Genomic DNA, 15510 nt, shown 5'->3' on the forward strand with positions numbered 1-15510 from the left:
AAGTGCAGCCTCATTTGTAGTAATAGCTATACACCATGGTACTGATAGTCATTCAACTGTAATTATTACTTTAGGAGCGGTTACAGTGTTATATTCTGTGTGTGAATGTTTTGTTTGTATGTATCTTTGTGTACCATATGCATGCATAGTATCCCTGTAGACCAGAAGAGGGTATTGGATCCTCTGGAACTGGAGTTACAGATGTCCGTGAGCTACCATGTAGGTGCCAGGAACTGGCAATAAGCATTCTTAGCTACTGGGCCGTCCATCTCTCTAGCTCCTATTGTTAGTACCGTGGTGCTGGCGATCAGACACAGGGCCTTGTGCATGCTGTATCCTCAGTTTTCTGCCATTTCTTTAGCTACCCCCTTGGGAATAAAATCTGAGTTGTTTCCAACCTTTTGCCACTCAGCCTACAGTGACGACACCAAATGTAGATGCGGGCAAAGTACTAGGTAACGAGGTTTGGAGCTTGTCATTTAAGAAGTGTACCTTTGCAGTCCTAGTGGAGGGCAAAATGGCCAGAGTAGAACTTGTCACAAGTTAGACTGTCAGCAATGTATGAACACGCCTGTGACTCTCCCTACCACCGATGGCCTTCCAGTTTCCTTCTAGAAGGAGCCACAGGCCAATTTTCCAATGTGAGGAACAGGATAACCCTGCTTTCCCTCAGGTAGCTAGGAGCTATCCATATACCACTCACTGAGCAATGAGCGAAAATATTTCATTCTTTGGCTGCCAGGGGTCAAATCCAGGGCCCTGTACACACTTGTCAAGTTCTCTACTACTAAGCTACACTCCTACCACAAACAGTAAGCAATCTAAACTTAGAAAAAATTTAATAGAGCCTGGAGAGGTGGTTCAACAGTTAAGAACACCTGATCGTCTTCCAGAAGACCGGGTTCAGTTCCCAGCACTCACAGAGGCAGCACATAACCACCTGCTAATCCAGCTCCAGGGGATCCAACACCTGCTTCTGACCTCTGCAGGCACTGCACTCATGTAGATGCACGCACACGTGCACACACACACACACACACACACACACACACACTCACACACACACATGCACACACAACACACACACACACAAACACACACACACAAACACACACACACAAACACACACACACAAACACACACACACCTGTGTAGCCCTGGAACTCAATTTCTCAATTTGTAGACCAGGCTGGCCTTGAACTTACAGGCATCCTGAGTGTTGGGATTCAAGGTATGTGCCACAATGCCTGGCTTTTAAAATAGATCTTTAAAAATTAAATTCTAAGCTGGAGAGATGGCTCAGTGGTTAAAAGCACTGACTGCTCTTCCAGAGGTCCTGAGTTCAAATCCCAGCAACCACATGGTGGCTCACAACCATCTGTAATGGGATCTGATGCCCTCTTCTGGTGTATCTGAAGACAGTGACAGTGTACTCACATACACAAAATAAATAAATCTTTAAAAAAATTAAATTCGGGGGGGATTAAATTCTTTAGTGTTGAAATATCACAATTCCAGTTTGAAAGGCTAAGGGTGTAATTTTTGTGTATCTGGATTCTTTAAAGCTCAGCCTTTTTGTTTTGTTTATGCTTTTTCAAGACAGGTTTTCTCTGTGTATCCCTGACTTTCCTGGAACTTACACTGTACACCAGGCTGGCCTTGAATTCAGAGATCCACTTGCCTTTGGCTCCCAAGTGCTGGGGTTAAAGGTCTGCACCATCACCTGGCTTAAAGCTCAGCTTAAAAAAAAAAAAAAGATTTATTTTATGTGTTTGAGTATTTGCCCGCATGTATGTATGTGCACTGTGTGTGTTCCTCATGCCTCTGGATGCCAGAAGAGGGTATTGAACCCTTAGAACTAGAGTTATGGCTGGTTGTGAGCTGCAACATGAGTGCTGGGAACTGAACCTGGGTCCCCTGCAAGAGCAGTCAGAGCTGTGGACCATTTAAGCTGGAGAGCTTAAACACCACTGGGAACGGCAAATGACTGTAAGAAATAAGACTTGCTTAAATCCTCACGTTCTCTCCTGTCAGGAACAAAGAGCGCCGAGCAAGGCCTGGAGATGTCGAGGTTGCCCACGTTCTCCCTGCAGGAGAAGAGCTACCTTAAAGGCACATCTGACTTCCTGGGACTGGGCCATTTTACCACTCGGTACATCACTCAAAGGAAATATCCCTCCCACCAGGGGCCCAGCTACCAGAATGACCGTGACTTAATAGAGCTTGTGGACCCCAACTGGCCAGAAATAGGATCTCCATGGCTTTATTCTGTGCCGTGGGGATTCAGGAGGCTTCTCAACTTTGCCCAGGTACTTATGGCATCGAGTCATGTAAGACCTTCAGACCTGAGTTTAGTCTCTCCCAGACACTCAGGTGACTACATACAAAAACTGAGAAAACTCTAGGTAGAGGCGCACAAGACTGCAGGAAGATCAGGAATTCAGTATTTACCTCTACATACTGCATACTGAGCTCAGGGCCAGACCGAACTTCAGGAAACTCTACCTTAAACAAAGAAACAAACGAAAACATCTGGCAACAGCAGCATGAAAGTTAATGAGCCAAGAAAACTCAGCCCTGCACCTCACAGCAACTAAACGTAGGCCTTGCAGACTGATGCGTACATAAACTACTTCCAACAACAGTTGTAAATCTGACACTTAATCTTTAAGTATATATTTTTACTTAGTGTAGAGCATTTGCCTGAAAATATGTATGTGCAGCACAAAGGTGTCTGGTACCATGGGGGTTAAAGAAGAGGATCCCCTGGAACTAGTTACAGATGGCTGTCAGCTGCCGGCCATGTTTGTGCTGGGAACTGGAAGGCAGCCATCTCCATAGCACCTTGGTCTACATTTCGAAGTTGACCCTTGGACAGTTTTACACATGTATGTGATGCATTTTGATCACATCTACTTTCCATTATCTGTCCTTCCCTCCCCTCCTGCCGCTAACCCCCTTCTTCCAACAAATGTGCTTCCTACTTTCCCGTCTTTGTGTGTGTGTGTGCGGGCGTGCATGCACGGCCCACTGAGGTTAGCTGGGGTTGCTCACCAGCACATGGTGAGCGGTTATTTACAGAACAGCTAAGCACTGTTCTGTAAGCACTAAGTGTGACAGTAAAGAAAATGACTGCTCTTCTTTCAGGATATTTAGCCGTTTTAAGTCCCATCTAATTTGAAAGGGAATTTGTGGGAAAGAATAAGACGTGGAGGGTGTTTTCCCCAAACAAGGCCCCTTGATTGAGAACTAGTCTTCCATATCAGCCCACTAGTCTATATTCATCTCTCAATCAACATGTCGCCTGACACCTACTAAGAGCTAACAGGCACTTCATTAGAATATGGCAGCCACGTATGTGATCCCGAAGACCACCTGTAAGTCAGGGGCTTGGTGTTTATTCCCGTCTCACTTTCAGACTCAGTACGGTGACCCTCTTATATATGTGACAGAAAGTGGAGCACCCCAAAATTTACACTGCACTCAGTTCTGCGATGAGTGGAGAATTCAGTACCTTAAAGGATACATCAATGAAATGTTAAAAGGTGAGGTAAAACTAAGATTTGCTTCACATGTTTTTCTATTTAGACAAAATTCAGTCTATCATCTACCATCTAAAACCTGCTTCTAAATCTCATAGAAACAACTTGATACTATTTGTACTTCTAACAAATGAAAACATATTAAGAATGGAGTCATTTTTCTTCACAGCTATAAAAGATGGTGTGGATATAAAAGGGTATACTTCCCGGTCTCTGTTGGATAAGTTTGAATGGGAGAAATATGGATTCTACTATATTGAGTTCAATGTGAGAAACAAGCCGCGGTATCCCAAGGCTTCTGTTCAGTATTACAAGGAGATTATCACAGCCAACGGGTTTCCAAACTCACAAGAGGTAAGGTGGTACCCATGACACTTGTTCTGTTCTAGAACTAAAGATTAAGATGAACCATACTTCTCCTTTCTTTCAAGGGGTGGGGAACATGGCACCATCCCCCCCACAACCTCTGCTTAGATGGAGTAAACACACCTCAAAACCCAGTCCCTTCCAGAGCAACACGGTGCCAAAGATCCTATCTGAGCTAGTTCTAGTGGACCAAACCAGTAACGATGTCAATGGCCTTCTGGGCTGTTGCAGCCAGGAACTGTCCAGTGCTTTACATATGACAGACAAGGCTTCCACCACTGAGCGCCAGCTCCAAATGTTGTCTTCCCCTACCCAACCCTTTGGGGTTTTACTCACATCTAGAATATATTCAAACAATAAGACTAGCAAAGATGAATTAGATGGCAATTCTGACGAATTAAAAATACTACCCTGGGGGTTGGGGATTTAGCTCAGTGGTAGAGTGCTCGCCTAGCAAGCACAAGGCCCTGGGTTCGGTCCTCAGCTCCGGAAAAAAACAAAACAAATAAAACAAAAACGAAAATTTACAAACAAATCTGACTGGCTTGCTAGAATTGGTTCAGAGTGAGCCAAGTGGGTCTAGAAGTGAACCACATCCCTGGTGTTCACTCTCAGTACTAGAAAGCAGTACATAGATCTTGGGGTGTAGCTCAGAGCCCACTTCAGCTACATAGCCAGTTTGTGGCCAGTCAGGGACAATGTGATAGTCTCAAAAAAAAAAAAAAAATTAAATGTCCAAACTGAGGGTAAATGTAGGAATGTGTTTGTCTTGGTGGAACTGATGAGCTGGTCAACTTTTGGCTAAGCCTGATGACACAAATCATGGAAATTTTGTAAAAAAGTGCCTCGTTTATTCTAAAGACAATTTTAAGGATAGGAAAATACTAAGGCCAACTTACTTATCAAGTGGGTTTTTATTAGGTGGAAAGTTGGCGTCTCAAAGCCTTGGAAACTTGCTCCATCAACAACCAGATGCTTGCCACAGGTAAGGATTCTTATCTTTGATAATGATGTAATATTACATATTATGGCATTACCGAAAGTCTCAAGATGATCTACCTAAAATCAATATTCCCAACCATTTATGATTAAAAATGTCTTTTTCCTTAATGTTAATTTCTGTCTTATAAGAATTTTTAAAATTTTATTTTTGGGTAGTAGGGCTAATAAAAGCCAGGCTTTTGGATATACCAAGCAAGATAAACTTCCAGCCTACACAGCACTTTAAAATTATCCATTCACCCACTCACCCATCCATCTACCACCCACTCACTCACCCACCCACTCACCCATCCATCCACCCATCTAAGCACCCACTCACCTACTCACCCACCCACCCACCCATCCATCCATCCACCCACCCACCCACTCACCAACCCACCCATCCATCCATCCATCCATCCATCCATCCATCCATCCATCCATCCATCCATCCATACTGAGCCCAGACTAACATGGGCAAAAGACTGTACCTCAAAATTATGTAAACAAAAGCATGCAAACACCCGGGAAATGAGGACAGCTATTGTGTATGCTCATGCATAGGTCAGAGGACAAGCTAGCGTAATACTCAGGTACTTGAACCACCTCTGTAGAGAACAAGTCTCTCACTGGCCTGGAGCCTATCACTCAGTCTAGACTGGCTAGCCAGCAAGTTCTGGGCTCCTGTCTATTCCCCTGGCCCTGGGTTACAAGTACACTGCACCTCACCATTTTATCATCTTTATGTGGGTTCTAGAGGTCAAACAAGACAATGCTTTACTGACAGAGCTATGCTTCCCTTCCCAAGAATGAACTCTATTTTTGTCCTTTTGAATTATACTGTAAACTAATGTGCCTACCACCTTTGTTAAAATGGGCTTGTGGAAGAAAAGTCACCCATTATCAACCAAAATAAAGAAAAGCAAAAGCAGGTCTTATACTAATTAAGCAAGTCATTTTCTGTGTGTGGTATTGCTAGTGATTAAACCCAGAGCTGCTAGGAGATATATATATATATATATGCATGTATGTGTGTGAGCATGTGAGGCATTCAGAGGACACCTCTGTGGTATTGGTTCTCTCCTTTCATCTTTACAAGGGTTCTAGGGATTGAACTCAGATCGTCAGGATTGGGTGGCGTCTTTACCCACTAAGCCATCTTATCAGCCCTACTTAAATTTTTTTTCTTTTTATATGAATGGGTGTTTTGCCTGTATGTATGTCTGGGTATCATGTTCATGTTTGATACCCAAAGAAGACAGAAGATGGTGTCCAATTCCCTGGAATTTGAGTTACAGTGATGAGCTATCATGTGGTTGCTGGGAATCAAACATGGGTTCTCTGGGACAGTAGCCAGTGCTCTTGACCGCTGAGCCATCCCTTTTTGAGACAAGCTCTCATTAACTTGCCTAGGATGGCTTTAAGCTCAACAGCTCGAATAGGTCTTGAACTTGTGTTCCTCTCGATCCTGCCTCCCAAAGCTAGGACAGAGGTTTGTAAGAGATCCTCAATAAAGAACTACTCAGTACTCCCTAATATTTTAGTGTTACTTTACACCTTAGAGATGACAGCAATAAACCAAGTACTGTTGTCCTCACCCTCTCAAAAAGCCTATTTTTCCTTGATTAATTTTATGTGTACTCTTTTTGGCTCCACGTGTGTCAGTGTGAGTGTGTCAGAACCCCTGGGACTATAGTTCCAGACAGTTGTGAGCTCCCATGTCAATGTTGGGGTTTGAACCTGGGTCTTCTGGAACAACAGCCAGTACTCCTAACCACTGAGCCATTTCTCCAGTCCCTTGTTTATTTTCCAGCCAGGGTTTCTCTATGTAGCCCTGGCTATCCTGGAACTCTGTAGACCAGGCTAGCCTCAAACTCAGAGATCTCCCAAGTGCTCCAAAGGCATACTTTCTTATGCAGTAGGTTCTACAAGGATCCAAAATACAGAATCCCACCAATGTTTCTGAAACCCATTTTTCTGCATAAGTGCAATCAAAGAAATATACTTCCTGTCTTGTTTTGTTTTTTAAAGATTTATTTATTTCATGTATGTGAGTACACTGTCACTGTCTTTGGACAGAACAGAAGAGGGCATCAGATTCCATTACAGAGATCATTATGGTTGTGAGCCACTATGTTTGCTGGGAACCAAACTCAGGTCCTTTGGAAGAGCGTCAGTGCTCTTAACCACTGAGCCATCTCTCCAGCCTTACTTCTTGTTTTAATATGGTTCTTTTTTTTTTTTTTAAGATTTATTTATTTATTTTATGCATATGAGTACACTGTAGCTATCTTCAGATACACCAGAAGAGGGCATCAGATCTTATTACAGATGGTTGTGAGCCACCATGTGGTTGCTGGGATTTGAACTCAGGACCTCTGGAAGAGCAGTCAGTGCTCTTAACCACTGAGCCATCTCTCCAGCCCTTTAATATGGTTCTTTAATGTGGGGTCAAAGCAGGTGGTGCAGAAACCCCCTCAACCTTGCGTACAGCGGCATCCCCACACTCATAAATTATAACTAGGCCATAGTCTACAGATTATAAACCACACATAGTTCAAATCAACGCAATGCAACAAGGCTGTAATGACTTGCTGACTAGCCTTGCTGGGCTGCCTGAGAACACATCCATGCCTGGTTACTTCAGTTACCAGGGTGCTCAGCAGACAAATCAAAGTCAGTCACATGAGGGTCTTCCATTGCATTGGTGAATATAATAGGTAGCTCTTAAAGATTAAAACACACAACAATTATCAAATAGTTAAACATTTTAGTGAACCATTGTGTTAACAAAGAAGTGTTAGAATTACCATTAGAAACATGAATATGTGAGATATAAGTATATAGAGAATAAAAAACTCAAAAAGCTACAAATGTTTCCAAGGGATTTTTTTCTTTCCTTTTTGAGACAGGGTTTCTCTGTGTAGCTGTGGCTTTTCTGGAACATGCTCTGTAGACCAGGTTGCCTCTGCCTCCTCAGCGCTGGGATTAAAGGTGTGCACTATCACGCCCAGTCCAACAGAGTATTATTTCCCCAGTAAAAACCTAGAGAACCCAGGTAATATGGGTGCTAATAGTTTGAAATTAATGCAATGCTAGCAAAAACATTAGCCATACTCAAGTTCAATAAAATACCAAAGTTAGTCCCCCCAGATTTTCTGTGACATTTCCAGCGCTCATGTAGGTTTAGTGTGATGGTAAGGATTCCCAAAAGATGTGTGCATGCCAAGTGAACGCGCTGCCTTTGTCCCATGGTCCCAAAACTCCATTTCGAAATATCATTTGATTTACAGGTTCACTTTTACAACAAATGAGAAAAGTTAGAAACGCAGTGGCCCATCTCCTTTAGCTTTTGCTTCAAAACAAAGCCCACTTCTGGTGGGCTCTCTGTCTGTTCCAGAGCCCTTGCTTAGGCGCATGCACGTGCCTTCAGAGATCGTGGTCCCTACCGTCTGCGTCCTCTCCATCCTCATTGCTGCCCTGCTGCTGACACTTCTCCTCAGGAGCCACAGCTGAGATGTGATCTCATCCCGGCCTCCACATGTCAGAGCATCTTCAGGATGGCCCTTCTCTTCTGCTTCAGAGTTCATGTGATGGCTATTTCTTAGGCTCTGAAAATTAACTCACTCTTTCCCCCCTTTGTGTTTCGTGCTGGGATTTAAGAATAAGAAAATAAAAATAAGCATAAATAAAATGAAAGTAACCTGCAGTCTCAACTCTCTTCAAGTCAGTTAATATTTTGCTACCTATCTCATTTTTCAAAATTGGGAACATAATGTACAGTTTTATAGCTTGACAACTTTTCACTTATGTGGATGTACAAATGGCTTTCACTGAGCACTGCTCCCTCTGAGGGACATCACAATCTAAAATCCTTTCAGGCTGCAGACTATTAGCTAGGCAGGTGGACAGCAAGTGGACAGGATATGTGCCTCCTGAGGGAGAGCATGAGTGACAGCCATGCACAGTGGCCAGCAAAGAGACTCTGCAACACCACACTATGTTTTTATTTTTAATTTAAACTAAAGCCAGGTGTGGTAGTGCATGCCTTTGACACCAGCACTCTGGAGACAGAGGGGTAGAGAGGCAGAGCTCTGTGAGTTCAGGGTTAGATTGATCTGTATAGTGAGCTCCAGGACTACACAGATCCTGTCAAAACAAAAACCCAAAACACTAAAGTTCATTTCATTTTATTTTTTTTTAAAGATTTATTTACTTAATTTATATGAGTACACTGTCACTGTCTTCAGACACACCAGAAGAGGCCATCAAATCCCATTACAGATGGTTGTGAGCCACCATGTGGTTGCTGGGAATTGAACTCAGGACCTCTGGAAGAGCAGTCGGGTGCTCTTAACCGCTGAGCCATCTCTCAGTCCTCATTTTATTTTTTAACTATGATAAAATTGACCTCCATTTATTAGAGGGCAAATGAAGCTTAAGGGCGAAATGGTAAGATCAGGCATTTTACTCATTATTTAATTCTGTTTACTGTTGTTTATGAAACAAAACAAAAACCCAAAAACAACAACAAAAAGAGGCCTGATTGGCAGGGTAGTGCATACCTTAAATTCCAGGTGGATCTCTGTGAGTTCCAGACCAGATAGGGCTACACAGTGAGACCTTGTCTCAGAAACAAATCAAAACAAAAAACCGAAAGATTTTCTATCAATCATTTGAGCTAATAACAACTCAAAGTAAGATGATTTTATTTTCTAGGTTTATAGAGACAGGATTTCTCTGTGTACCTCTGGCTGTCCTAGAACTCTCTGTGTAGACCAGGCTGGCCTGAAATTCAGAGATCCATCCACCTATCTCTGCATCCTGAGTGTTGAGACTAAAGGATGTACAACCACTGCTCAGCGGTGCTTTGGTTTTGATTTTAAAAATCAAGTATTTTTTTTAAAAGGTGTTTATATTTAGGGCTCAAAGAAATTTGGCTGAGGAAAACTTTATTAACAACACTTTGATTTTCACATCAAGTTGGGGGTCTGTTTACAATTTTTTCTTTTAGAAATGATTTTGAAATCAAACTCTGCAGATTAATAATTTCTTTGATTCTAGAGTTCAGTAGACCTATTAAGTGGCCAACAAAAGGTACGAAGGCCTTGGAGACTTACACAGTAAAGTAACAACCGGATAGGTCATGTGGGGGATGACTGGTGAGCAGTTATTCCTGACAATGTAAAACAGCCAAAACACAAGGTACTCAGCACAACACACCTGAGAAAGGATACGCACAGGACTCTCAGCGCTCATTACTTGAAGTGCACCTGGCTGCAGGTAACCATGTTAATGAAGGCAGCCCTTTCTTCCAGACTACCATTCAGTGTCAACTCAGAAAACTCTGTAAGTAGAAAGGCAATGAGGCAGTGAGAACACTCCACTGACGTCACCACAATATATCATCGAGGAGTGTGGATGGCACCTGACTTCCCCTTGGACAGAATCTGCTTGGCAAAACTCACCTGGGGCAATGATTTATACAACACACCCTCCTGAAGTTTTAAGCTTTGATCAAACAACTTAACATTTGAAGCAAAGTAAAAACAAAACCAACCAACCAACCAAGGGCTACCTTCTCTTGGGAACCATTTACATTAATTTTCATGTTACCACTTAAGGCTCAACAAGTGTCTTTTCTTAATCATGTTATAACATAATTTTAGAGAAGAAATTCTTAGGATTTACAGCCTCCCCACCCCCTTTATGGTTTTTAAAGACAGGGTTTCTCTGTGTAGCCTTGACTGGCCTCAAACTCACAAGAGATCCACCTGTCTCTTCCTCCCAAGTACTAGAATGAAAAGTGTGTGCCACCATCACCAGGCATCACCCTACAGCTAAATGTAACCTCATTTTTCTACCTTCTCAAAGAACAACCACTGCGCTTCAAGGAAATAGGCCAGTCAGCATTTAGAGGAACTGTGTGTACTTCCTTTGTGATTTTTCATGTTTTTACCATCACTGCTGTCATTTGTGAAGCACCCACTCATTGGTGGATTGCCCTCTGGTGGACACTTGAATTTCTACCCCATTACTTCCAAATATTATTCTCCCTTATTCTCTGTTCCCATGGCAACTGAAAGTGTGTTCCTTCTTTGTCTCCCTGTTCTTGATGTCAACTGTTTTACTTAGGAGCAGAAGACCCATTAGATATATTGAAAGTTAGGTTTGACTTAAGTCCAATGAAAACCATCTAAGCTCTATTTGTCTAATATTGGTGAGGATGAGACTGTCTCATGTAAGCTAGGCTGGTCTTAATTTAAACTCACTATGTAATCAAGGATGACCTGAACTTCTGAGATCTAGCTGTAACTTTACTTAAAAAATAAAGAAGAAAGAAAGAAAGAAAGAAAGAAAGAAAGAAAGAAAGAAAGAAAGAAAGAAAGGAAGGAAGAAAGAAAGAAAGGAAAAAAAGGAAGGAAGGAAGGAATCTCACTCCGTAGTTTAGGCTAGCCTAGAGTCTTGAAACTCATATGTAACCCAAGTTTGCACACCTGACTTCATTGCTACTGCTCGTGTCCCCAAGTCCTGTCTCAGTGCTGGCAGTAGAAGTCAAGGTGCATGTAGGCAAGTCCTCAACCACTGAGCTAAATCCCTAATCTCGGCTTTCCTTTTGAGCCAGTTTTCAGGCCTCAGGACTCTGAGCTCCTTGTTCTCCTGCTTCCACCTCAAATTCCTGGGATTACAAGCATGGCCCAACACACCAGCTTCCAAGCACTTTTTATTTTTGAGATGATCTCTGAGTCTCCTTTTGGGTAAACTTCATAATTCTCCCACTGAGTTTTTTAAGTGTGTGTGTGCATACACATGTATGCATGCTCTGTTTTTTTTTTTTTTGTTTTTTTCTTTTTTTTTCTTTTTTTCGGAGCTGGGGACCGAACCCAGGGCCTTGCGCTTGCTAGGCAAGCGCTCTACCACTGAGCTAAATCCCCAACCCCCATGCTCTGGTTTTTGAGATGGGATCTCCATGTGTACCCCTGGCTGTCCTGGAACTTGTTTTGTAGTCAAGGCTGGCCTCAAACTTAGAGATCCATCTGCCTCAAGTAATCTCAAAGACTTTCTTATAGTATACTAGGACATTTTCCTCTTCTCAACACATGCTATAAATGTGAGTTTCTAGTTTACTATGCCTGCTGCTTGGCCGTTGAACTTTTTTTTTTTGTTATACAGAAATGTTTCTTTTTTATATACCTGGAATCAAAAATTTTTTTATTATGTTAAAAATTGTGTGTGCATGTTTAAGTACATCACTATATGAAGGTGCCCACAAAGACCAAAGAGGGCACTGAATCTTCTGCAACCAAAGTTATAGGTAGCTTTGAATTGCCTGATGTGGGTGATAGGAACTGAACCCAAGTATTCTGCAAGATCATCTCTGAACCATCTCTTTAACCCCCACAGAGCTGATTTTTAATCCCTTTTAGATTTTAAGTTTTATATCATACTTAAAATACATGACATGGGGACTAGAGATGGCTCAGCGGACAAGAGCACTGGCTGCTTTTCTAGAGGTTCTGAGTTCAACTCCCAGCAATCACATGGTGGCTCACAACCATCTGTGATGGGACCCGATGCCCTTTGGTTATGTCTGAAGAGAGAGACAGTGCACTTATATACATAAACTAAATAAATACGTCTGAAAACCAAACCAAACAAACCACATGTCATGATTTTAACTGATAGCTTCTAGAAAAATTCTTTCAGTTTAATGATTTCAGCATTTTGATCTATCTGCGACAGACAGAATGACCCAGGAAACAGGAGTGGGCGTAGGGGGGCTATCGTCTTAATTGTGCTAACTGAAGTGTGAAGACTTGCCCGGTATGCACAGACCACCATCCCTGGGTCAGGCACTCTGGACGGCTTTAGAGTGGGGAGATGGGCTGACAGGAGCACACATGCACTGCCTTCTTCTGCTGACTCAGGGATTTCTACCAATCGCTACTCCAGCTCCTCCTGCTTTGACCTCCTTACCACCATGGGCGGTGATCTGGGAGATGAAAAGAACCACTGACCCTTCAGTTGCTCTTGTGAGAGTATTTTATCACAGTAACAGGAAAAGAAACTAAGATATAAATTAGTACCAAAAGTAGTGGGAATGATATGGTGATGGGGCCAAGTAGTGGTAGAGATGTGTTGTTGGTGTTAATTTCAAATCATTAGAATCTAGAATCATCTGGGAGATGGGCATCTGAGCGTGACTGCGAAAGATTACCTTGTGTTAAGTGCTATGGGAGGAGCCATCCTAATTATGAAGAGGACCACTCCCTGCATGGTATAAGTGAAGGACGGGGCCTCAGCGCCATGCTGCTCTCTGCTTCTTGAGTGTGAATACAGCATAACTGCCTCCTTGTCTTAACCTCCTGATGCCTTGACTTCCCTATGAGCCAATGTAAACCTTTTTTTCCCTTAAGTTCCTTTCATTAGGGTATTTTATCAGAGCAAAATGAAAGAATTTTTTTTGATAATAAGACAGTATCAAATAGAATACAAAACTATTTATATTTCTACCAGCGGCTGATTAAGGAATATGAAATCTACTGTCACTAAAATCTTTGTAACGTTCAATGTGGTCACTTAGGCCCATATGAATAAGATGACATCATAATCAGTATGCATGAAGATAAGGGTTTCCAAGGTGCACACTGAAGAAGCTAGAGAGCAAGCTAATTACATGAAGAACTAAGATACTAATATGGCCAATCTCTGACAGAAACCAGAACTGCCAACCCTTATTCCAGATGTGGAGAATGCATTAGGGAGGAAGTATCCCCAGGATTACTGTATCAAGAGAGAGCTCCCATTTCTACCTCAGCACTCACCTCTCCACTGTATCCCTAACTTCTTTCCTTATTATGTAAGCACACTATAGCTGTCTTCAGACGCATCAGAAGAGGGCATCGATTTCATTACAGATGGTTGTGAGCCACCATGTGGTTGCTGGGAATTGAACTTAGAACCTCTGGAAGAGCAGTCAGTGCTCTTAACTACTGAGCTATCTCTCCAGCCCTGGCAAAGGTTCTTTTAGCCAGGATAATAAGAAAAAGCACTCACTAGTGATTATTATACTTTGAATTCTTCTAAAGCTCACAATGGCACAAAAGTCAGATACTCTTTTAGAGTCTGTTTTATATCTACAGTTCAGGAAAAGACCTGTCACAACGACTCCTCCCATAAAGATCTAATTACTACAGATTGTCTTTACCAGGTTTGTGGAAACTGCAATGGTCTACAGGGGAGCATTCACTCAGCTGCCACACTGTTTTCACCTTCTTCTGACTACTGCCGATCTCTACTCTCCACTTCTGCGGCTTCTCACTGAAGAAAAAATACCAAAAGAAAATTAAAATGGATAAATAAACTACTTATAACTAAACAGCAGCTGCTTCCTCCCTCCCTCCCTTCATTCTAGTCATTTAGTGAAATCCTTATGTGGCGAGCACTGACTAGAGATATAAATAGGTTACAATCCCTTAGCTGGGAGTAGTCAAGAAAGGGAGAGACAAAAACGTACACACATTTCAAAGAAAAACAAACATTTTTTAAAAAGCAGTAATAGTCTAGGGCTGGAGAGATGGCTCAGCAGTTAAGAACACTGACTGCGCTTTCCAGAAGACCTGGGTTTAATCCCCAGGACCCACATTCAGCTCATATGTCTCTAATTCCAGTTACAGGGCTCTGACACCCTCACACAGACATACATGCAGGCAAAACACTAATGAACATAAAATAAAAATAAATCATAAATATAAGTAAGCAGCAACAGAGAAACAACTGTGCAAACCAAGTGTGGTGGTATACTCAGTAGTTCTAGCATATGACAGGTTGAGGCAGGAGAATCACTACTAGTTCAAGACCAGCATGAGCTACATAGAGAGTTATAGGCAAGCTTAAACAATGAGACCCTGTTTCTATCCTTCTATTTTCCCTCAAAGAAAAAAAAAGAAAAAACAGTGTCGGCAGCGGTTAGGGGGCAGGAGGCACCAAGGTAGTCAAGACTAATAATTATTTAAAAGATAAAGTAAGGAACAAGAGTGAGGTTTGGATGCCTTAAACTTATGAGTAAGGAAAATAACGATTCGGGGTGACGCCCGAGTCCTCACTGCTTATGTGAGACGAATTTTTGAGCGGGTAAAGGTTGCTATCTAAGGCGACCCGCCTACTTTGCGGGATGCCTAGGTAACGCGATCTGCCCGACCCCTAATATGATAAAAGAATAGAATTTCTGGCAGTTATCCTTGACAGTTAGTTATACCAGGTTGTAATTACGACCCGGAAAATGTAGGTAACTTTTTAACACTGCAGCCAGAGGTCCCCTAGAACCGGCAATGACATTGTGAGCCACCTAATGTGTATGTGCGCGCTCGAGCGTGTACTCTTATTCACTGCACCATCTCTGCTCCGTCCTACTGTTTTTAAGACAAGGTCTCGGGGTTGGGGATTTAGCTCAGTGGTAGAGCGCTTGCCTAGGAAGCACAAGGCCCTGGGTTCGATCCCCAGCTCCGGGGAAAAAAAAAAAAAGAGTGAGGTTTGGGGGGTTGGGGATTTAGCTCAGTGGCAGAGCGCTTGCCTAGGAAGCGCAAGGCCCTGGGTTCGGTCCCCAGCTCCAAAAAAAAAA

General features: G+C 42.5%; 2 protein-coding genes and 1 non-coding gene across 10 annotated transcripts in view; 2 read left to right on the plus strand and 1 right to left on the minus strand.

The window, feature by feature from the left end:
• Lctl (lactase-like) overlaps window positions 1–15510 on the plus strand; it is a 47354-nt gene that overhangs the window by 11911 nt on the left and 19933 nt on the right. For 2 of the 6 annotated variants that reach the window (NM_001401134.1, XM_087562081.1), the window contains 5 exon segments: window positions 2035–2309; window positions 3419–3545; window positions 3712–3896; window positions 4830–4893; window positions 8290–8605. In NM_001401134.1, the coding sequence (NP_001388063.1) occupies window positions 2035–2309; window positions 3419–3545; window positions 3712–3896; window positions 4830–4893; window positions 8290–8405 (767 nt within the window). In that variant the 3' untranslated portion in view covers window positions 8406–8605. 6 annotated transcript variants of the gene reach the window in all.
• The window catches only part of Zwilch (zwilch kinetochore protein), a 33209-nt gene continuing 24604 nt past the window's right edge, over window positions 6906–15510 (minus strand). For 2 of the 3 annotated variants that reach the window (XR_015627011.1, XM_087563862.1), the window contains 3 exons: window positions 14098–14210; window positions 10113–10236; window positions 6906–8540 (listed from right to left, as the gene is read on the minus strand). Coding sequence is in view for 2 of the 3 variants with exons in the window: in XM_087563862.1 (XP_087419988.1) it covers window positions 10148–10236; window positions 14098–14210 (202 nt within the window). In the remaining variant the exon portion in view is untranslated. 3 annotated transcript variants of the gene reach the window in all.
• On the plus strand, window positions 14938–15088 carry LOC120094536 (U12 minor spliceosomal RNA). Its single transcript, XR_015628363.1, has one exon. It is a non-coding gene; the product is annotated as a U12 minor spliceosomal RNA (small nuclear RNA).

Source organism: Rattus norvegicus, chromosome 8 (genome assembly GCF_021556685.1).
Source record: "Rattus norvegicus strain SHRSP/BbbUtx chromosome 8, alternate assembly SHRSP_T2T, whole genome shotgun sequence".
NCBI lineage: Eukaryota > Metazoa > Chordata > Mammalia > Rodentia > Muridae > Rattus > Rattus norvegicus.